A 23,957-nucleotide genomic window follows, 5' to 3' on the forward strand; every position below is an offset into this window, starting at 1 on the left:
ATATGTATAGTTGGGATTGTTTTCTGATGTGTATTACTTTGCATTTATCAACATTGAATGTCATCTGCCATTTTGAGGCCCAGTCACCCAGTTTTGTGAGAGCCTGTTGTAGAACTTTGCAGTCTGCTTGGGACTTAACTATCTTGAGTAGTTTTGTGTCAACTGCAAATTTTGCCGTCTCACTGTTTACCCCTTTTCCCCAGATCATTTATAAATGTTTAATAGTACTGACCCCAGTACATACCCCATGGGGGCACTGCTGTTTACCTCTCTCCATTCTGAGACCTGACCATTTATTCCTACTCTGTTTCCTATTTTTTAACCAGTTACTGATCCATGAGAGGACCTTCCTTCTTATCCCATGACAGCTTACTTTGCTTAAGAGCCTTTGGTGAGAAACCTTGTCAAAGGTTTTCTGAAAATCTAAGTACACTATATCCACTGAATCACTCTTGTCCACATACAGTTCTTTGAAGGGGTTAACAAGTAGTAGATTGGTGAGATAATTTTGCTTTACAAAAGCCATGCTGACTCTTCCCCTAATAAATTGTGTTCATCTGTGTGTTTGAAACTAATAATTCTGTTCTTTGCTATAATCGGTTTGCCCGGTTCTGAAGTCAGGCTTATTGGCCTGTAACTGCCAGGATCACCTCTTGATCCCTTTTTAAAAATTGGCATTACATTAGTTATCCTCAAGTCAGCTGGTACAGAAGCTGATTTAAATGATAGGTTACATAGTACAGTTAGCAGTTCTGCAATTGGATCTCTGAGGGACAGAAGCTCCTTGCACCAAATGCACATATATGCCACCCTCTGAGTAGGTCCATTTCTTTCTGTCCTATCCTATGAGGTTAACAAAAACAGTTTTTCTTCAAGTGCTTGCATACGTCCTTTCCAGTGTAGATGTTTGCATGCCCCAAATACAGTTGCTGGGGGCCTGCAGCTTAGGACTGCTGACCAGCAGGTGCGGCTGGACAGATATGACTTCAATATGGAGTACCACATGTTGAAGTCCAAGGAAGCCAGACTGGAGTTCTCCTCCCTGGTGGAGGAGGGGAAATCCACAACAAAGATTTCCCTGCAAGCAGCCCTTGATGCAGCAGATGTGGCGGTCAGGTCCATAGCATCTGTGGTAGCCATGTAAAAGTGCATGGCTTCAGTCTTCTGGCCTTCCACAGGAGGTTCAGCATACCCTCCAGAACCTACCCTTTGAGAAGACCGATACAAAGCTTCACTGTCTGAAAGACTCCAGAGCAACCCTTAAGTCCCTGGGTTTGTATACCCCTGCGACATTGAGGAATCACATCAGATTGAAGCAGCCATCCTGGTTTTTTGACCCTCCCACCCACAGAGGAAACTGAGCAGGGACTTCAGGCATAGGCCACCACTCCCCCTCCACTTCAGTCTGCCCCTTGCAAACACTTGGGCAGTCCTAAGTCGTTTTCACAGGACGCTCAAGGACATTGTACCAGGTTAAGTTTCCGGATCCTGTTTCCCCTTTTGTTTATGGACTGTTTGTCCCACTTCAAGTGGACTGGTCCCATAAAACTACGGACCGTTGGGTGCTGAACATGGTGGAAGTGGGATATACCATCCAATTCAGTTCTACCCCCCACATTCCCAGTCCCTCTTCAGGGACCTCTCTCATGAGCAGCTTCTGGTCTGTGACATTCAGTTACTCCTTTGGATGGGAGCCATGGAAGACGTTCCACAGGATCTAAAGAGAAAAGCGGTTTACTCCCATTATGTCCTAGTTCTCCAGCTCAAGAATCCCCAGTTATCATTTGGAGAATTGACAGATTGGGGGTGGGGACAGGGATGGAACAGAACTATGGGTTCTGTAGTTTCTGCATCTGAGTGTTGCTCTGTTAAGAATTCTGAAAGCGTGCTCCACACCTCATCCCTCTCAGATTTTGGACAGCACTTCAGATTCTTAAACCTTGGGTTAAATCTGCTGTGGAAGTGTTCTTAAAATGAACAACATGTGCTGGGTCATCATCCGAGACTGTTTATAACATGAAATATGTTTCATAATGCAGGTAAAACAGAACAGGAGACATACAGTTCTCCCTCAAGGAGTTCAGTCACAAATGTAATTGATTTTTTTTTTTTTTTTTTTAACCAAGCATCAGCAGCACAGAAGCATGTCCTCTGGAATGGTGGCTGAAGCATGAAGGGGCATATGAACTTTTAGCATATCTCTCATGTAAATACTTTGCAATGTCGGCTAAAAAAGTGCCATCCAAATGCCTGGTCTCACTTTCAGGTGACATTGTAAATAAAAAGCAGACAGCATTATCTCCTGTAAATGTAAACAAATTTGTTTGTCTTAGTGATTGGCTGAACAGGAAGTAGGACTGTGTGGACTTGTAGGCTCTAAAGTTTTACATTATTTTGTTTTTGAATGCAGTTATGTAACAAAAATAATCTAAATTTGTAAGTTACACTTTCATGATAAAGAAATTGCACTACAGTACTTGTATGAGGTGAATTGAAAGCAAATACTCACCAGCAACTACACACCACACCACAGAAACACTAATTCAGGAACCAATCCCTGTAACAAACCCTGTTGCCTACTCTGTCCCCATATCTATTCTAGTGACAGCATCAGAGGATCTAACCACATGAGCCACATCATCAGGGGCTCATTCACCTGCACATCTACTAATATGATATATGCCTTTATGTGCCAGCAATACCCCTCTGTCATGTACATTGGCCAAACCAAACAGTCTGTACGTAAAAGAATAAAGGGACACAAATCAGACATAATGAATGGTAACACACAAAAGCCAGTAGGAGAACACTTGAATCTCCCTGACATTCAATAACAGATTTAAAAGTAACCATCCTTCAACAAAAAAAGTTCAAAAACAGACTTCAATGAGAAATTGGAGCGCTACAATTCATTTGCCAATTTACCACCATTAATTTGGGCTTGAATACGGACTGGGAGTGGTTGGCTTACTGGAAAAGCAATTTTCCCTCTCTCTTGTTATTGACACCTCCTCATCAGTTATTGGGGGTGGACCACATCCACCCTGACTGAATTGGCCTTAACGCTGGTTCTCCACTTGTAAGGTAACTCCCTTCTCTTCATGTGTCCCTTCTCTTCATGGGGGGAGGGATAGCTCAGTGGTTTGAGCATTGGCCTGCTAAACTCAGGGTTGAGTTCAATCCCTGAGGGGGCAATTTAGGGATCTGGGGCAAAATCAGTACTTGGTCCTGCTACTGAAGGCAGAGGCTGGACTCAATGACCTTTCAAGGTCCTTCCAGTTCTAGGAGAGAGGATATCTCCATTAATTAAATTAATTAAAATTAAAAAATAATTATTAAATGTCAGTATTTATGCCTGTATCTGTAATTTTCACTCCATGCATCTGAAGTAGTGGGTTTTTTGCTCGCGAAAGCTTATGCCCAAATAAATCTATTAGCCTTTAAGGTGCTACCAGACTCCTTGTTATTTTGGGGATACAGACTAACACAGCTACCCCTCTAATTCTTGAAAAATACTATTTCTTTTATCATTTTTATAGTGCAAATATTTGTAATAAAACATAATAAAGTGAGCCTTGTATACTTTGTATTCTGTGTTGTAATAGAAATAATATATTTTGAAAATGTAGAAAAACATCCAAAAAATCTAATACATTTCAATTGGTATGATATTGTTTATCAGTGTGATTAATTGTGATTAATTTTTTTAATCGGGATTAATTTTTTTGAGTTAATCATGTGAGTTAACTGCAATTAATCAATAGTCCTATAAAGAAGCAATATATTTTCATATAATTCTATTTAAATTAACATTCTAAAGGGGCATGAAATTAGGTTTTGAATCTAGTCAGGATTCAGACTTGCATAGGGTAATCACAGGTAAATAATCTTCATTGAATTTGGCTTTTGCACATGCATGAGTGATCTAATTTGTTAACCTGGCTCCAGGCCTTGGTATTGATAACCTCTAGAAGGTAAATAAAAACTTTCTTAAACTCTGACTGTTTCAGCCAACCAGGACTTATTATTTAATAAACTTCTGTGGCTTGCATATGTAGTCAATCCCATTAAACATTTCTCAATTATATTCTAGGTTTGAAGGAGAACAAAAGTGCTTTTGATTTGTTTAATATATCTTCAGAAGAAAAAAATGAATACTCTGAGAATAATCGAAAAAGAGAGGACTCTTCAGTGGACTATAAATTCATAGAAGAATTCAAATCAAAAGAAAATAAACAATTATACAAGGAAAGGAGAAGCACAAGAGATGAGACAGATACCTGGACTTACATTGCTGCAGAAGGTGATCGGGAAGTGGACAATGTATGTCAAATGGAGGAGAATTCTGGTAAGTAGTAAAAACAAATCCACTGAGACTTGCTGTGCAAAAATTGAGCCATACCAAGTTCTACAAAGTTGTATGGCTGTAACTGTCCATTCACATTGCTTCCATCGGAGAAATCTGTTTTTCTCGACTGACACCGAGCACTGGAGTCTTGGCAAAGGATCTAAATATCTAGGGTTCTCTACTAGTCTGTACAGGGATTATAATGTTGTCTAGACCAGTGTTTCTCAAATGTGACCCCCACGACCACTAGGGCCTTTTCTTGTGGCCACGGCCTCCGGGCCTGTGACGGGGGCGGAGGGGAGGGCAGGGCGTGCAAAGCAGTGACCCCTCTCCCAGGGCTGCCAGCAGCAGTTGGGCCCTGCCCCGCTCTGGAGACAGAAACACTAGAGGTGTCGGCAGCTGGTGAATTCTCCACTTTCCCTGTGGGTAGGGGAGGCAGGCTTCAGCCATGGGCCTTCGGGCTCCATCCACACAGTGGCAGGCTCTGGTTCAAGCTTTCGGCCCCAGGTTACTGAACACTTGTGCCAATTTGTAATGTAACACAATATTTGGCGTTTTTCCCCCACTGTGGATCATTGCCTCCAGTTTGGCTCTGGAAAAATAAATGTGCAGGATTCTGTGCACATTATACTGCCAGTCAATGTAGAGAGCAGGCAATGATTACATTTTGGTGCTATACAAAACAAGTCACTCGTTTGGGATTTGTATCATAGATGGCAGGCAGCAAGTCTTGAGTTTGGGCATGGACATGCAGTTAGAATGGCTGACCCTGGAAGACTTTCAGAAGCATTTGGATGGAGAAGATGAGTCTCACTCTTCAACAGAACCAATATCGAGTAGTAAGTAATTTTTGGGAAGAGTGGAAAAATTTCTTATCTGCTGTTCTGAAGTGAATATACCAATTGAATGAATTTTCTTTCAGCTCTACTGAGGGATGCTGTTAAAAATGGAGACTATGTTACAGTAAAGATGGCACTTAATTCAAATGAAGAATATAATCTGGATCAAGAGGTAATCTCTGTAAAGAGGAAGTATTGAAGGGAAATTTTGTACAAATCCAGTTTATGGAAGAGGAGACCTTACATAGAGCTCTTCAGGTTAAACTGTTCAGATCTGAAATTGGTAAGCAAATATGTGCATAGTTAAATATTACAAATACACTTAAATAGGACCCTAGACTCTAAATTGGCAGGTAAGCAGGAACTAACTTTTAGATATTTGGTTTTTAAATCTGACTAGTTTATATTTAGCATACACACATAGTTGCGGTTTGGGTATTTTGAATGGCTATTGATCTCTCCTCCATTTCCTTTAAGTAAAACAGTCGGTTAACTCTTTGGGGGGTTTGATTCTATTGCAAATGACTATATGCTGTAAAACTTGACAAGTATTTCTAAAATGTATGTACTTCTAAAACATATATAAGCATGAGAAATTGACTTAACTCACTGATTTTCATCATGGTTCAAATCAGCAAGCAGGAAACATTGATTAAATCATGGGTTTTAATCTTGTTTTGCATCTGTACTTTTTAGTTATTTTCCTAAAGAAATATTGATTCATTGGCTGGTATCCATTACAACATGTTGATTTGCAACTAAATACAGCATTTACACTAAATTTGGTAAGTCTTGCTAACCAGGAGGATACATTATATCTATACCAGAGCTAGTGGGAATAATTTGAATGTGGCCTGGTTATAGTGCACTTGCCCCCCCACCCCCAAGTCCATTTACGTATGTCTTGACTTTTTTTTTTTTTTTTTTCAATGTAGATGATCCATGATGGCATCCCTGAACTGTGCTGAAGCGCTGGGCTATCCAAGATTGTAGCACATTTCAGAGACATCATCATGGTCCAACCTATACTTACATGGACCTGTGTTGTAACTGGATGCCTTTACAGATGTAGTTAGTGTAAACAGGCTCCATTTGTAGATTTGTGACTGAACAATTGTTGCAGGATTCAAGTGGAATGACGCTAGTGATGCTTGCTGCTGCAGGAGGGCATGATGACCTCCTCCGGCTCCTTATTAGAAAAGGAGCTAAAGTCAACTGTAGGCAGAAAAATGGAACAACTGCATTGATACACGCAGCTGAAAAGGTTAGTTTCCTTTAACAGTATTCCTACGTCTTGGCCTTTACTTTATGTTCAAACTCTCATTGCTCAGCTTGCTGCAGCTAGTTAACTGAAATATTTGTTCCAAATTTGCATCTGCGCCAGCTATTCAGATGGGTTAGTTGACTGCTGTCCTTCAACTGGTATTTTTGAATGTAGTTAATGAAGACAATCTATTGCAATATGAATGTATGAAAATTGTTAATATCAAACTGCTGCTTGTCAAGACTTACTGACAAAGCAGGTAACATTGATCCTGTCATAAACAGATAAGTAAGAGTTAATAGAACAGAAGTGCTTCATATCTCTTTGCCTGAAAAGGGTTAACAAGAATAGTGAGCCTGGCTGTCACCTGACCAGAGGACCAATCAGAGGACAGGATACTTTCAAATCTTGAGGGAGGGAAGTTTTTTGTGCTGTGCTGTTAGTTTTGGTTGTTGTTCACTCTGGGGGCCCAGAGGGACCAGATGTGCAACCAGGTTTCTCTCCAATCTCTCCAATACAGGCTCTTATAAATTCGGAATAGTGAGTACTAAGTAGATAAAGCGAGTTAGGCTTATGTTTGTTTTCTTTATTTGCAAATGTGTATTTGGCTGAAAGGAGTTCAAATGTGTATTTGGCTGGGAGGAGTTCAAATTGGTATTTTGCTGAAAAGATTTTACTTTGTACTTGTATACTTAGGCTGGGAGGGTGTTCCCAGTGTCTATAGCTGAAAGACTCTGTACCTATTCCGTCTTAAATTTACAAAGATAATTTTTACTGTTTTTTCTTTCTTTAATTAAAAGCTTTTCTTGTTTAAGAATCTAATTGTTTTTTTATTCTGGTGAGACCCCAGGGGACAGGGTCTGGATTCACCAGGGAATTGGTGGGGAGAAAGGAGGCAAAAGGGTGAGAGAGGCTGATTTCTCTCTGTGCCAGGATTACTTTCTCTCAGGAAGAGTCTGGAAGGAGGAAAGAGAATGGAAGGTGAATTGTCCTCTCTGTTTTGTGATTCAAGGAGTTTGAATCACACAGTGATCTTCCAGGGTAACCTAGGGAGGGGCAGCCTGGGAGAGGCAACGGTGAGGGAAAGGGTTTACTTTCCTTGTGTTAAGATCCAGAGGGTCTGGGTCTTGGGGGTCCCCGGGCAAGGTTTTGGGGGGACCAGAGTGTACCAGGCACTGAAATTCCTGGTTGGTGGCAGCTCTACAGGTTCTAAGCTGGTAATTGAGCTTAGAGGAATTCATGCTGGTACCCCATCTTTTGGACGCTAAGGTTCAAAGTGGGGAATTGTACCATGACATCCTATGACAAAACTTCTGTTTTATTTAATCATTTTCTTACTGTGTTTAAGTAAATGAAATAAGACAGTATCAATTTATTTGAAACTTCAAATGATAAAACACCTTACTGTAAAGTTTTATATGTAACAAAGTATCAGTTATTTCATTTGGAAGTTAGCTGCTCATGAAGAATTATCTTAATTCAGAATGAAAATCGTCCTGTTCATGACTTTTTGGGATGAGTCGGGGTGTGTGTGTAGGGGAGGCTGTTAAAAGCTTGCAGATGAACCTACATCCGGGAGCAGTGCAGTACCACTTTGATACCTTATTTTAGGGTATTATACGCTACTAAAATTTAGTCATTCTACATTCTGTATTTAGCTTACTGTTCGAAATATTTTTACATTTAAAGTTTAACTGTTCTGTTCTATTCTTTTTAAAGAACTTTCTAACCACAGTGGCTATTCTTTTGGAAGCTGGGGTTTATCTTAATGTCCAGCAGAGCAATGGTGAAACTGCTTTAATGAAGGTAAATGCAGTTTGTCCTGACATTGTTTGATATCGTCTGATATTCAGCATTTTAGCAAACATAGGAGGATGACAGTGTGGTATGTACAGGTATGTCTGTGGCCAGGTCTGTTTCCATGGTCTTCTTTCTCAAACCACATTAGGCTTTAAATATAGGACGAAGATCTACTGTTTGTGTCAAAGTCCTCAGACCACTGTCATTAGTGCAGTAATCTTTGTCAGTGTATTAATGCATCTTTTTACTAAATGGAAAAGCTTATGATAATGCAACACTAAAGTTGCATGTTGCATGTAATCCCAAAATACATGTTTAATCTGCACAGAGATTTAACTGCAGGTTGGTTTCCCTCTTCATTTCCCAGATCAAGAGAATGTGAGTTAAGAATTGCAGACCAATCTGGTTCCTCAGCAGGAAGGCAAAAACTTCAAAAAGTGAGAGATGCCTCCACACACCCAATTATTTTTGCCTTCAGGTGATAACCCAGAGTAGGCTTTTCCTAGACTTGTTTTCTAGCAAGAGAAGGTCGGTCAGTGTTGTAATGGGGAAATGCTGAGACCTTGAATGTTCCTGGGAAGAACAAGGTTGATGAGGTAATGTCTTTTATTGTGCCAACTTATATTAGCAAGAGAGACAAGCTTTCAAGACACACTCTTCTTCAGATCTGGGAAAGGTAGGTACTTCCAGATTCACAGCAAAATGCAAGGAGAAAGAGGTTGTTTAGTGTAAGTAGCAAGCACATATTGTAAGGGACCGCTCAAGGTAGAGTGGCCCATTAACCTCTCTATAGCCATAAGACAAAAAGAGTGTTAGTAAGCCATAAATTCAGTGTTTCTGTTCAGTTAATGATTTTTAGTGTCTAGCAGAGTAATGAATTTAAGCTCTCAGGCTTGTCTTTTGAAAGTGCTGTGCAGGTTTCCTTTGAGTATGATATTGTTCTACTTTGCATGTTGCTGTGATGCTGGGAGTACCTTTCCCAGGCCTGAAGAAGAGCTCTGTGTGATTTGGAAGCTTCTCTTGCTCACCAGCAGAAGTTGGTCCAACAAAAGATACTACCTCCCCCATCTTCTCTCTCCAATATCCTGGGACTGACATGGCTACAGCTATGCTGCATACAACCTGGGAAGAACGGTCAGACAGGTTGACTGTATTTAGTATTCTGTCCAGTGACCCATTACATGAGCTTTCGCAAGGAATTCCATATGTTGAATTTCTCATACTAAGGTTAGATTGTTCATGGTAAGTGAAATGCATCACTTTTGTGTACAGCATAATCTATTTAGAGGGAATCATAAAGAATATGGCTGCCATGTATAATAGGTTTATAAGTAGGAGACTTGTCATTAAAATATGAAATTAACGTCCAGAAAGAATTAAAAGTACTGGAGTGTAATCTGTAAATATTATGATTGAGTTCAATTTTATGAACTCCTCAATTAGTTTTTAAAATAATGATTCTGCTGTGATTCAGTTCTCATTACGAAGTATTTTGCTACTTCACAAGTGTGTGTGTGTGTGTGTTCTTTCATGTGTAGGCTTGTAAGAGAGGGAACTCTGACATTGTACGACTTATGATTGAAAGTGGAGCAGATTGTAACATTTTGTCAAAGCATCAGAACAGTGCACTGCATTTTGCTAAACAATGTAATAACGTACTGGTGTATGACCTGCTCAAGAGTCACTTGGAAACGTAAGTAGTCTGTGTAGTTCTTTATTGTCTGAAACTTCAGATGTGCGTCATGATTTTGGCTTAAGTCACTGTGAAGAAAGTCAGAGAAATGCTAGGAAAAAAATGCAAGTTTCTCCTTGGCAGAAGAAATAAATTAAACAGTACCAAAATCACGTAGAGATTGGTAACCCAACCATTTTTTGGAAACATTGAATAAAAGTACAGAATGAGGAGGCAACTGACAAGCAGCATGGGCAAATGTATTTCACTTTATAAAAATGTGCCTGTGCAGTGCTTTGGGGGCACTGTTATTTAATAGAACCCAAAGTAGTTATTGACACCTGCCCTTCTGTCTGTTTATTAGTTGACTAATATCTTGTAGCACTGCTAGGTAGAGGGGAAGAAACAATTACAACTAAACAAATAGACCAATATCAAGCAAACTAGGCCCTTCCAAATCCTCAAAGTCCTTCAGATCCAGAACTCACTATTTTCCCTCTAGGCCTCATGATAAAACCAGAGGTTTTAGTTTGAGTTCTGGAGATAATCTCAACTACCACAGACAGGGAGAGGGTAATCACTGAATAGGAATAATTTAAAGCTTTTAATTCAAACCAGCATCTATAAAGTTGAGAACCAGGAACCCCAGAGTTCTAATTCCACCCTTGACCTGGGTTAAGTCATTTAACCCTGTCGGTTTCAAGATTCCCTGTTTAACTTGAGTGTTTAAAACCTACTTGTAAAGGTCTAAAATGCTAAATATTATTGACAGATGCTTTCTTTCCCTTGGAAAATTGGTTGTCTGCTGCTAGTAGAAAGGCTTTGTCTGATTCCCTCATCACAGTCACTGCACAAATCAGCTCTTCAGTGGGAGTCTTCTGTCTCTCAAATTGAATTTTTACTCCACATGAATTGGGAACTGTCTGTTCTCACATGCAGCAGCATCATCAGTAAAACTGCAAATCAGCCTGGCTGCAAGCAAAGTGCTAATCAGCACATTAGCACTGCTGGTAGAGATGCTGTCTCTGCCTGGCCATTAAGTTATTCTGAGTGGGCTGAGTATTTCCTGTTGTTGGAATTTTGTTTCTGTATTGGAGAACTTTCCAGAACTGTTGCGAATTTGAATTTTTTGAAGATTCTGCGGTGTACCTGTCTGAAGCTCATTGTGGTATTTAACATCTGCAGATGAGACATAAATAAGCAAATCTCACAACCAAACTAGATTTCTGATAAAATTTGATAGCAGCTCTTCATTTCCAGGAATTTGGATATCTCCTCTTAAATGTAAAGCAGGTTGTATTATCTTTTGGAATTAGGAATCCTAAATCTTGCCATCTAGAATCCTTCTGTGCTTCACTAACTGGTACATCTGTTACTGATAGTAATCTTTGTACAGTGATAGGATCCTTATCTGGAAGGGAATACAGTTGGTCTAATTCTACTATAAGCATCATTTGTTTGCTTATTTAGGCTCTCAAGAGTATCAGAAGATGCAATTAGGGATTACTTTGAAGCTCGTCTTGCCTTGCTGGAGCCTGTCTTTCCTATTGCATGTCACCGTCTCTGTGAAGGACCAGATTTTTCTATGGATTTCAACTATAAACCCCCACAGAATGTGCCAGAAGGTATGATTAGAATCTGTTTCTAATTTGCAGTTAAAACAATGTATGGTATTACACAACGCTAATTTAACTATGAATTCCATCTTTTCAGAAACTTCCCCTTATTTCATTGGTTATTTTTTTTGAAGCAAACATCCTCCCTACTTCATTCCTTTTGGCCTTATAACTCGTTATTTTTCGAGGCCTTCCTTCTACTTGTTAGTCGGAGTCTTTGTTTACAACATACATTCTTCTTAGAGTGCTTGTTCACGTCCATTCCACATTAGGTGTGTGCGCGCCGCGTGCATGAGCATCAAAGTTTTCTTTTTGTGGTCAGACCTCCGGAGCCCCCACCTAAGTGGCACCGCTGCGCTGTGCGTTTGTATCCTCGCTGGTCTGACACCCTCCAGTTCTTTCTTACCGTCCGTGGCGGCATTGGAACAACCTCCTGCGAGAAGCAGTCCCTTAGCTTTAGAGTACTTAATTGCTATCAGTTCATTAGCATTCCCTTGTTGTGGACACTTAATGGATTAGGTGTTTGAAGGCTTCCAGCACCCACCCCGGGCCGCGGGGCATGCTGCAGGCCCACGGGTTTAAGGCTTGCACCACGTGCTGCAAGCCTATACCAGTTAGTGACCCCCCATGACTCCTGTCTATGTTGCATGGAGGAAGCGCACCATACAGACAGATGTAAGATTTGCAAGGCGTTTGAGCGTAGAACAAAGAGAGAGACTTTCATTTGAAGCAGTTGTTGATGGAGGCTGCGCTGCAGCCATCGGGGCCAGAGCGCCTGACCCCGGCTCCAGCCTCCTCGATGTGGAGTGCCCCAGAGTTGGCAAGAGACCCGGTGCAGGATAAGCATTGCAAGCCATCGGCCTCAGAGCAAAGTAGGCCCCGGCACCACTCAGCCTTCCCAGTGTGGCCCAAGGCTAAACCAAAGGAAGGGCGCGGACTTTCCCCCAAAGGAAACCAGTGCCATCTAAGGGCCTGGGCACCAGAAAGAGCATGATGGATGCTGTATTGGCACCAGTGGCACCGGTGCCACAAGTCCCACTGAGTCCAGCCCCAAGTAAACTCAGTGAGGATGACGGGCTCGAGGGAGTAATAGATCAGCCCTCCACGCCTGACACCTTTGAGGTGGCGAAGGATCTCCATTGGGTTGTCAGTGGTGAGCCCCTTCCCAACCAGGAAGAAGCCTCGAGCACCTGGGCCCGAGGTGCCGTCAAGGGGAAAGCCGGCAATGGTGCGCCTTTCGAGGACACCGTCCCGGCATTGCTCCCAGCATTGGTTCCGGTTGAGCTCTGAGTCTGTGGACTCTGTTACGCCTGATGCAGAGGGAAGTCTCGGTACTGGAGGCAAGTCAGTGCACAGGGTTAGTGCAAGGGACCTGACACTCTCTGGCACCCCCCAAAGACCGGTACCAGGAGAAGCTGAGCTGGTCATCGCCAAAGGCTTCCAGAAGTCCCCGGTCCAGGTCTCGGGAGCACCGGTCCTGGTCCCATGAGCAGCAGTACCGGTCCCGTTCCCAATCGGCGAGAAGCCACTCATTAACCTCCCGCCGGCACATATCGATGACACCTCCGTGGCCTTCACGTTCGGCATCACCCGAGTCCGGCACCGACTCAGGCCGATACAGTTACCCGCACCGGGCATCGGACAACAGAGAACACCAGGCTGGGTGGCAGCCCCAGTGGGGACTGCCAAGACACTGGCCCTTCTGGACTCCAGGACCAGTGGCAGGGGGCTCCCTCCAGGGCCAGCTATTCAGTGCACCGTTCCTGGTCCCTGCACCGATGCTCCTCCACACAGGAAGCTACGGCGTTCAGACCGTCTGCACTGTCGCTGGGTGAGAGACTGGAGAGACTGGCACAGAGTCCGGTGCTGCCCCAAGGTCAGCGGTCCTGGCCCAAGCCGGAAGCCCCTCCTGTGGGGGAAGGGGACCACCAGGAGGAAGCTGAGCAGCTGCTGACCTCCTCGTCATCCCCAGATGATGCAGTAGCAGGCACAGCGGTATCAAGGCCTCTGCCAATAGACCACAGAGGCCATCAAGAGCTACTGCATGAGATTGCTCATAACTTGAGGTTGCAGGCCAAGAAGACAGTAGAGCAGGAGGACCCCATGGTGGACATCCTGAGCCCAGAAGGTCCATCCGGAATAGCGCTTCCGCTCATTAAGACCATACAGTCGAACTATAAGACAATATGGCAGACCCCGGCCTCCAGTGCTCCAACAGCCAAAAGTGTGGAATGCAAGTACTTCACCCAGTTAAATGGGTACAACTTCTTGTTTTGCCACCCACACCTATGTTCTCTGGTAGTCTCGGTGGTAAACGAAAAAGAGTGCCATGGGCAGGTCCTGGCACCCAAGGCCAAGGAAGCAAAGCACCTGGACCTGTTTGGCAGGAAAGTGTATTCCTCAGGGAGCCTCCAGTTGAGGATTTCTAACCAGCAGGCCATCCTCAACAGGCATAACTTCAACTCCTGGGTGGCAGTGGTGAAATTGAAGGACAACCTCCTGAAGGGTTCCCAGCAGGAGTTCACAGCGCTGGTGGACAAAGGCAAGTCCATAGCGAAGACCTCTCTCCAGACATCCTTGGATTCAGCAGATGTGACAGCCAGGACAGTCGTGTCTGGCATGGCCATGCGACACTCGGCATGGCTTCAGGAGTCAGGTCTGCCGCCTGAGGTCCAGAACTCGCTCCAGGATCTCCCCTTTGAAGGGTCCAGGCTCTTTTCGGACCAGACGGACGCAAAGCTACATAGCCTCAAGGACTCGAGGGCTACATTCAGATCGCTGGGTATGCATACCCCAGCGACTCAAAGGAAGCCCTTCAAGCCGCAACTTCCTCCTCAGCATCACTTCAGCCTCGTCCTAGGCACAAGCCCTACCGCAGGCAAAGCAAGGATAACAGGAAGCAACGTAATAATAACAATAATTATTGCTCCAATAGGCTGGGCCAAAACCAAGGCCAACATAAGTCCCAGCGGGGCCCTAAACCAGGCTTTTGAAGGTGCACTCAAGGACAACATACCAAACCAACCGCCGGATCTATCCGCTTGTTTCCTGAACCGCCTGTCCCGTTTCTCCCGTGCATGGTCCAGCATTATGTTGGACCGTTGGGTGTTATGCACGGTGTGAAACAGATACCTGCTGCAGTTTCCTCCTTGCCTACCCCCCATCCCTCTTCAGGGACCCCTCTCACGAGCACCTCCTGGAAAAGGAGGTTCGCATGCTCTTAGACGTGGGGGCTGTAGAGATGGTACTGAAAGACCTAAAGGAGAAAGGGTTCTACTCCCGATACTTCCTCATTCCCAAGGCCAAAGGAGACCTTCGACCCATTCTAGACCTATGCGGGCTCAACAAGTTCCTGGTCAAGGCCCGGTTCTGCATGGTATCTCTGGGCACCATCATCCCCTCCCTGGATCCAAGAGACTGGTACGCTGCCCTCAGCATGAAGGATGCATATTTTCATATCGCCATCCACCCAGTGCATCACTGATTCCTGCGTTTCATGGTGAACCAGGAACATTACCAGTTCATGCTTCTCCCGTTCGGCCTAGCTGTGGCCACAGAGGTGTTCACAAAATGCGTGGCGGTAGTGGTGGCCTTCTTACAGAGGCAGAGGATTCGAGTTTACCCATACCTTGATGACTGGCTCCTGGCAGGCCAGTCCAAAGAGGAGGTTCAGTCCCACATACAGATGGCCCTGAGACTATTCTGCACGCTGGGGCTCCTGGTCAACATCCCTAAATCCACCCTCATTCCAATGCAGAAGGTGGAATTCATAGGGGTGGTCCTAGATGCAGTACAGGCAAAGGCAAACCTCCCAGTATCGGAATTCCTGGCCATCCAGCAGGCAGTGACCTCCCTGTGCCAGTTTCCCACTACGACGGCCAGATGCTGTCTGAGGCTGCTGGGCCACATGGCAGCATGCACGCATGTGGTCAAGCATGCCAGACTAAAACTCAGTACGCTGCAGGCTTGGCTTGCCCATGTATACCGCCCAGGCAGGGACCTCCTGGACTTGGTAGTGACAGCCCCGGGGGACGTGCAAGACTCCTCATGGTGGTGGCGGTCCCAGACAGTGGTTTGCAAAGGAATCCCCTTTGTTACACAACAGCTGGACCTTATGCTTGTGATGGACGCGTCAGACCTCGAATGGGGTGCTCACCTAAGGGATCTCAGGACTAAGGGCTTGTGGTCGGGAGCAGAGTGGTCGCTCTATATCAATGTGAAGGAGCTCAGGGTGGTTCATTTAGCCTGCCAGACCTTTCACGCCACTTTGAGTTGTCACAGCATGACAGTTCTGACGGACAACGCGACTGCCATGTTTTATATAAACAAGCAGGGCGGAGGCCATTCCTTGCTGCTCTGCCACGAGGCTCTCCTCCTCTGGAACTTTTGCATAGCCCACACCAGCCACCTTGAGGCATCTGGTTCACCTCACTCCTGGAGCTGTCAATGGAAGCCCCGGTAACCCTGCCCCTGGACCAGGACTTCATTATGCAGGACGGAGGGTGGCTCCGCCACCCCGACCTGCAATCACTGCATCTGACAGCATGGAAGCTCTGTGGCTGAATGCTTTGGAGAGCCAGTGCTCCCTTCCTGTACAGTAGGTTCGACTTGGTAGTAGGAAGCCCTCTACCAGGGCGACTTACCTGGCCAAGTGGAAGAGGTTCTCATGCTGGTATGGGCCCCAACAGGTTCAGCCATGCCAGGCTCCAGTGCCGACCATTCTAGAGTATCAACTGCACATCAAGCAGCAGGGGCTGGTCCCATCTTTGATCAGGGTACATCTGGCAGCCATTTCCACCTTCCACCCGGGGTTTTCAGGCGGCTCAGTGTTCTCCCACCCAATGTTGGGGGAGGTTCCTTAAAGGGCTAGAGCAGGTGTTCCCTTACTCATGCCTCCCAGTCCCTCCATGGAATCTCAACTTAGTCCTTTCTAAGCTCATGGGGCCCCCGTTTGAGCCCCTCACTACCTGCTCCCTCCTCCACCTTTCCTGGAAGGTGGCTCTCCTAGTGGCCATCACCTCAGCCAGAAGGGTATCTGAGCTGAGGGCACTCACCTTGGAGCCACAATATACAGTGTTTTATAAAGACAAGGTGCAGCTCCATCTGCACCCCAAGTTCCTCCCACAGGTGGTCTCACAATTCCATCTAGGCCAGGACATTTGTCTGCCAGTGTTTTTTTCCCAAACCCCATGTGGACCTGAGTCACTGCAGCCTGCACACCCTGGATGTCCGTCGAGCATTGGCATTCTACTTGGAGTGCACCAAGCCCTTTTGTAAATCCACGCAGCTGTTCAAGGCCGTGGCTGAGAGGATGAGAGGCCTCCTGGTGTTGGCTCAGCGAATCTCCTCATGGATTACAGACTGCATTCGGGCGTGTTATGACCTCGCAAGGGTTCCGGCCCTGGCGGTCACGGCCCACTCGACCAGGGCGCAAGCAGCTTCAGTGGCCTTCCTGGCACGAGTCCCAATCCAGGAGATCCGCAGAGCAGCCACCTGGTCATTGGTGCATACCTTCATGACCCACTGCGCTGCCAACCAGCAGGCCCAAGAGGACGCGGCAGTTGGCGGGGCTGTCCTCCAGTCAATTGTTCCGTGACTCCTCCCTCCTTCAAAGGTAAGTTTGTAATTCACCTAATGTGGAATGGACGTGAACAAGCACTCGAAGAAGAAAAAAGTTACCTACCTTTCGTAACTGTTGTTTTTCGAGATGTGTTGTTCACGTCCATTCCACCACTCACCCTCCTACCCCTCTGTCGGAGTCGCTGGCAAGAAGGAACTGGAAGGGGTCAGGATGGGTACCACTAAGGGAAAAGTTTCCAATGCTTGTGCATGCGGCACACGCACGCCTAATGTGGAATGGATGTGAACAACACATCTCGAAGAACAACCATTACAAAAAGGTAGGTAAGCATTTTTTCCTGTTACCAGACTTAAGCTAACTTTAATGTCATATTTATCCTACACCTTGCTCCAATGACGAAGGCAGTCGTCCTGCAATGAGCTTGCTTTCCATTGGCTTGAGAGTCTAGAACCTTTGTGGTTCTGAACAGCAACACTACTGCTTTGGTGATGCATAACCAGTCCATAAAGTTTAGTATTTGTCAATATTTTGCCAACATCAAAAACCAAAATGGTGATCTTACAATAATGTACAGTGTAGTAGTGTGAAGTTCTGTTTTATTTAAAAACAAAAACCACAATACCCTCCATCTAAATGAGGATTTAGTCAAGGGTACAGTGGACCTAGTTTTAGGTCAGTTTGGGTAGGGAGGTGTAACTTTTTTAAATCATAAACCTTCTAATTTCTGATCACGTGTTCTTTATGAAATTGGTCAAATTATCTTCTCTTTAGGATCTGGAATTCTTCTGTTTGTTTTCCATTCAAACTTCTTTGGCAAAGAAGTCATTGCTCGGCTCTGTGGACCATGCAGTGTACAAGCAGTGGTTTTAAATGATAAATTCCAGCTTCCTGTATTTTTGGTAAGTATTGTCCATTTAAGTAGTTAATCTGCTTTTATAGCATCTCTACAAAAAACAAAACTTGTAATCTGTGTAGTTTCAAGGGATTTGAATTGTACTTCAGTCCCAGCATGTTTCTTGTGACAGGCCTTTTAATATAGTAAATTGCAGAGGTTTCTTTGTTTAAAAAAAAAAAATCTGTTGAAAGATCTATAGAGAAACTACAGAGAAAAATTGGAATATTTAATAGCCACTTCTAGTCTTCAAGGCTTGTGAAGATCAAGGTATCGGAGGTGAAACACTGTCAGTAGGGAGTTGAGCAGGAAATGGGCAAATTGTCAATCTTAGTGACATGAGAATTTCAAAAGCTCAAGAATCCTAGTCTCTTAGCCATGAAAGAACTAAGTCTGAGTTAAACTGCTTTGCATTAAGTATACCATCCTGAAATTTGTAGTAATTAAACTTGGATTCCTTAGTTTATTTTTTCATTAGTGCTTCAATATAATCACATTCCCTAGTTCTGTTTCTTCACAGAGAATGATGTACTTACACCAAAGGGCTTAATTAATGTTATCTCAGAACTATCTTTCCAAAAATACTCTTGTAGCTATGCTCAGTGGTTTGAGCATTGGCCTGCTAAACCCAAGATTCTGAGTTCAATCCCTGAGGGGGCCATTTAGGGATCTGAGGTAAAAAATTGTCTGGAGATTTAGTCCTGCTTTGAGCAGGGGGTTGGACTAGATGACCTCCTGAGGTCCCTTCCAACTCTGTGATTCTATGGATGAGATGTTCTTAACCCCAATCTCTCAGTGCTTCTGCATTTCACCTCAAAGTGCCCAGAGAAGTGTTTGCCACACACCAACACTAACTTATTGTAATTTTTTCTTTTAGGATAGTCACTTTATTTATTCCTTCAGTCCTGTTACAGGCCTTAACAAGCTTTTTATACGGTTGACAGAAGCGCCTACTGCCAAGGTGAGACCTGCTTACCTGTGCGATTTTATTTTGACAGAAGTTTCAGTGTCTTTCTTTTCCAGGAGTCTCTACTTCAAATTATAGGCCTGACCTATAAATGTAAAATTATTTAAAGTGTTCCTCATTTCCTTCCCTTCAGTTCAGTTGACAACCTTTTTCAGCCTGTCCCATTCTATCTGTCATGTTGCCAAAAGTCACTTAGGGTCACCGCTGATGAGATTCACTTTGAAGATGGAAATATTTCCGTCATGAATAAACAATAGCCAGAGTAATTCATACGCCAGAATGAAGTGCTTAAATTGCAGTAGGACTAAATATTGCAAATGTTGTTTACTAGGTCAGTAATAGAGAGCAAGTAAAGGTAGAAGCTACTGGGTGTGCACTGAATGACATTGTGGGCACAGAGCAACTACCAGCCATCTTTTGTTAAACCTGTGCAACTGGTGTCAGTGCCGTGGAGAGTTCAGAAGCAGTTACCGAGAGCCTGCATTCAAGTGGTGTGTGTGTGTGTGTGCAGTTTCCTTTTTAGAAGTGTAGAAAGTCTGCTAGATGCTGCTAGATGGTTCCTGCAATGGTCACAACAGTCACCACAAGAGTAAGGATAGATTGATCCTGTCCTAAAAACACTTCTGGGAGGAGCTGTGGTTCTTATTCTCTCTAGCACTACAGAGTAATGAGGTTTCTCCTGTATTTAATTATGCTGCCTATCAAATACATCAGCATTTCATCCAAAAAGCTTTTCTAAAAACTTGATTGCTGCCTAACATGATAAAGGGAGGTAATTCTATTGAAGCTCCTAGTCAAGGTTTGGAGTACGTTAATTTACAAGTTCGTTTGCTGTATGAACGGAGGATGCTTAAGGCACTTCAGAATATTGGTAAGTACTGTCCTTTGAATTTTGGTTTTCAAACTGTTCACTTTAGAATATGGGTCCAAGAAATTCTGATCCACCAAGTACATATTATACAAACTCCATTTTCTTCAGTTACTAGCAAGTTTCCTCTACCTCCCCTTTTACTCAGTACTTTTACCTTTGTGCAAGATATATGGATGGTCACTTGAAGCATTTTTTTTTCCTTCTTACAGGTAAAGTTGCTAATAGGGGCATACAGAGTGCAGTTGCAGTGACCTCATGAAGTTGCAAGGATAATTATCTCACTGACCTCTTTGAACATACTTCTGGTTCCTCCCTCCATTTAAAGACGGATAAAGCAGTTTGGAACTTTTGGCACATCCACTATTCTCAGATTGTGTTCCCACCTTACCACATTTAATCAGGCAATCTGTATTTGAAAGTACCTGTTGGATAGCAGATGAATGTTCTACTCTAATTGGTGGGAAGGGGTTGTCAATTTTATTTTGTACAGGTGTAGATGTAAGTATTTGTGCCAATACCCGTAATTCCATTTTTTCTTTAATTTGTAGAGTGAGTCCAGACTGCATATTTCAGCTTTTCCACAATGTGGAATGGTGCATATAAGAGCTAGTTAAGAAAATTAGAAGAAATGTGTCTTTTTTAATAATTATGAAGATCTTCATTTGTAAACAAAAATTTTCTACTTGTCTTAATGGTAATGTTTCTATGTAAAATGCAGAACTGTCATATTCTTGGAGCCGTAGGCAGAATTAACTTCAAAGTTGCTGCATTACAGATTTAACCTTGAGTTGCTAAGGGCTGCATTCTTAAGGGTCAATAAAGGAGATCTGTCATCAGTGGGACTTCATGACAAAAATAAGCTAGCAGTTACACTTAAACAATGGTTCCTTCAAGTAATGCCTAAGTATGTTCTGAAAGTATAGTTTATATTAAAGTTTAAAATCTACTTTTATACAATTGATAGTTTTACAGATAATCTTATCTTTCAGGTCTTCTTGTGTAGACATAGAGGAAAATAAATACATACCTACAATAAACTAGAAAACTTGTAATTACTTTCAGTTGCCAGACAATACTTTTGTACACAAAAGGATGCTCACAGGATTCAGACCCTCTCAACCCTTTGAAGTGGGATTTCATATATAGCCCTCTAATCCAGACATTAGTTCATCAATGCAAAGAGCTGCTATCTTTTATTTAAATGACCTGTTTTATCAGATGACAGCATTTCTGTAATGGTTTTGTGCTGTTAAATACAAATGTAAAACTTCTGCATGAAGTATAAAACAATATTTTTGTTTGTAAATTAAACGTCACTTTGAAAGGTAAAAATCCAGATTGTGCCTTTGCTGTTCTGGTTGCTATGTGTAATTTACATGCCGCTATGTGCCTATATTGTTACCAAAACTATTGTGGAAGGAATGCTTATTGTATTGGAGTGCTCACCATTAAAATGGTGCAACTGTACTATGTATCCTTTTTAAGAACTATGATTTTATGTAACTTCAGATTTAGCTTCTGGTTCTGAAAGAGAAGCTGAGGGGTTTAACTTTTTAAAAACATGAAACTTTTTAGATACCAACTTACAATAGTTTTAATTAACTCACATGATTTCAGTCTTGTGGAATGTCACATTAAACTAAATAAAACTAGAATAGTGACACATGCCCTTTGCAAATATACATTCTACTTTGTATCAAAATAGCTGTTTATCCTTTTTTATTTAAACACTATGTATGGAAATTAACAAGTCTTTTCTGGGGGAGATGTAGCTACTCTGCACAAATTTTGTAATGTTAAATACCTCATTTATTACTTCAACATAACAGATGATGTGTGAAAGTGAACACCAGTTCAGGATCAAGTACAATCAACTGCATGCATTTCGGAATCTTGTATAAGTGCACTTTTCACATTACGTGAGTCACCTTGTTAGCAGTTTACTCATCTTAAACTCTGCTGTTGTGAAATAACCCCGAGTTTCAGAGAACTTGCTCCAGTGGAAGTCAGCAGGAGATGGTCGACTATGGGGCTTCAGTGTGGATGGGCAACTTGGGGCAGGCTCTTTGCTCACTGCCACCTTCTTCATTGGCGAACTGTGTTTTTTAGCCCTCTTCTTAGGGACCAGCGACGAAGAATGGTGCTGGGTGGGCAGTGGTGCCGGTGATGCACTTTGCGCTAATGTCGAGGTGCTGATAAACTTACGCCGGGCGGATTCCATAAGGAGAGCCCTGAGCCTGATATCCCTCTCCTTCTGGGTGCAAGGCCAAAAGTTCTTACAAATCTTGCACCTCTCTTTAATGTGTGCTTTCCCCAGGCACTTGAGGCAGCTGCCAGTGGGGTTGCTAATAGGCATACGTGCGTTACAGGAATTGTAGGGCTTAAAGCCAGGGCTCTGTGTGTGTAGTGTGTGTGGGGGGGGACAATTAGCCCCAGGACCTGCTGGGGCCCCGTGAGCCCTGGCCCGGCGGCGGTCTGGGTCTTCGGCGGCATTGCTCCTGCTAAAAGCTTGCATTGATTTCAATAGGAACAGGATCTGTTCCTGAATCTCTCAATTTTCATACGTGTAGTTGACTAGGGTAGTAATTTTTCAGTTAGTTTTACAATTCCATATGTATGCATGGTACTTTCAACAAAACATGATGGATGTGCCAGACTGCACTACACAGTGACATCTTTCATACTGAAACCTTCAATGATGGAGGTTGGAGGAATTCAAGAGCTGTGTGAGGACTGGAACAAAAGATCTTTGAACAGATTATCTTAAGCAGTCTTATTTTATAAACATAGTCACCATTTAGAAATGACTCTCTCCAGTGCAAAGTACATAAAACTAACCTAAAACATTTCCAGGAACAGCTGTTGCTGCTCTCCAAGTTACCATAGTCACTAATTTGCCGGTTTTTTGGGAGGGGGGGGGCAGGAGCATGGGGGGGCAGAAATAATGAATGGATGCTTCTTTGAGTGCTGTCCCTTTGGGTGCTCCCCTTTAGGTGTTCGTGCGCCCCCGTACTCGTAGTAGGAAACTTTTAGTAGCAATGCTGGTTGGGTTGCACATGCGTGGTTCCTACCTCGCGCTGCTGCAGGCAGTTAACCGATACTGTGGGACCAGCCCCCACTCAGTTCCTTCTCTACCGCCCTTGACTAGGAGTCAGAGCAATCAGCAGCACCTCACTACTTTGTAGTTAGTCAGTTATTTAGTTTCCTTATTAGCAGCTAGTTAGCTTGTTTCCCTTTCCTTTTCTTCTTGGTTTAAAAAAAAAACAAAAACAACCACAAAACCCTCATGGCCAGGAACTTCAGAAAAACAGCCGTTTTGATGGCAAAAGCCCCCTCCCATGCCTCCAAAGGGAATGCCCGGTTTCCTGGGCTCTCAACACCTTGCCTCCAAGGCTTGGAATGTCTGTCCCTGACAGCCACACTCAATGTGTTTGCTGCCTGTGTGTTAGTGCCTCTGATGCAGGTGCTAACAAAGTGTTGCCTTGCCTCAGGCTCACAGGCAGGGAGTGGAGAGGTCTCTCAGACCTGTCGGGGCATGAGACTTGGGACCCCACCCCCTTCCCCCACGCGCACACACTTTGCCAGCTGCAGCTTCGGACAGGAGTGCTTTCTCCAACCCCACATTGAAGTCCCTTGCTGGGCATCACTCGAGGAAGCACCTGGGTCCCCACCACAGAGGGGGAAAACAAAACAAAACAAAAAGCCGGCCTGCAGATGATGATAGCACTGGCTGTGCTGTCAGCTCTGGGAGCTCCGGTGGCTGAGAGCTCCAGCACTGCTGCAGACAGAGACTTTGAAGCCCTAACTCCACGCCACAATCCACAGCTGCTCCGTGGGCAGGCATCCAGTGCTTGCACCGGCTGTGCTGTCAGCACCGGGAGCCGAGGTGGTGGAAAACCCCAGTACGGCTAGAACCAGAGACTCTACAAGAGCCGGCTCCAACACAGGTACTATGGGGAAATCAAAACCCCATGCTGCCGCACCGCATTTTATATTCATTCCGTGAGCAGGCATGCAATACCAGCACTGGGAGCCAAAGTAGTGGAAAATCCTGGCACTGCTCAAGCCAGAGACCCTACAAGAGCCGGCTTCGACACAGGCACTAAG

General features: G+C 43.9%; 1 protein-coding gene across 1 annotated transcript in view; it reads left to right on the plus strand.

Annotated features, from left to right (window-relative positions):
* MPHOSPH8 (M-phase phosphoprotein 8) overlaps positions 1-21,517 on the plus strand; it is a 46,334-nt gene extending 24,817 nt beyond the window's left edge. The window contains exons 5-14 of the mRNA XM_030561369.1: positions 4,094-4,348; positions 5,062-5,187; positions 5,271-5,359; positions 6,311-6,451; positions 8,171-8,257; positions 9,790-9,944; positions 11,394-11,548; positions 17,892-18,019; positions 18,890-18,973; positions 20,060-21,517. Of these exons, the coding sequence (XP_030417229.1) occupies positions 4,094-4,348; positions 5,062-5,187; positions 5,271-5,359; positions 6,311-6,451; positions 8,171-8,257; positions 9,790-9,944; positions 11,394-11,548; positions 17,892-18,019; positions 18,890-18,973; positions 20,060-20,101 (1,262 nt within the window). The 3' untranslated portion in view covers positions 20,102-21,517. The remainder of the gene's footprint in view (positions 1-4,093; positions 4,349-5,061; positions 5,188-5,270; positions 5,360-6,310; positions 6,452-8,170; positions 8,258-9,789; positions 9,945-11,393; positions 11,549-17,891; positions 18,020-18,889; positions 18,974-20,059) is intronic.
* The last annotated feature ends 2,440 nt before the right edge of the window (positions 21,518-23,957 follow it).

This window comes from Gopherus evgoodei, chromosome 1, assembly GCF_007399415.2.
Source record: "Gopherus evgoodei ecotype Sinaloan lineage chromosome 1, rGopEvg1_v1.p, whole genome shotgun sequence".
Lineage (NCBI taxonomy): Eukaryota > Metazoa > Chordata > Testudines > Testudinidae > Gopherus > Gopherus evgoodei.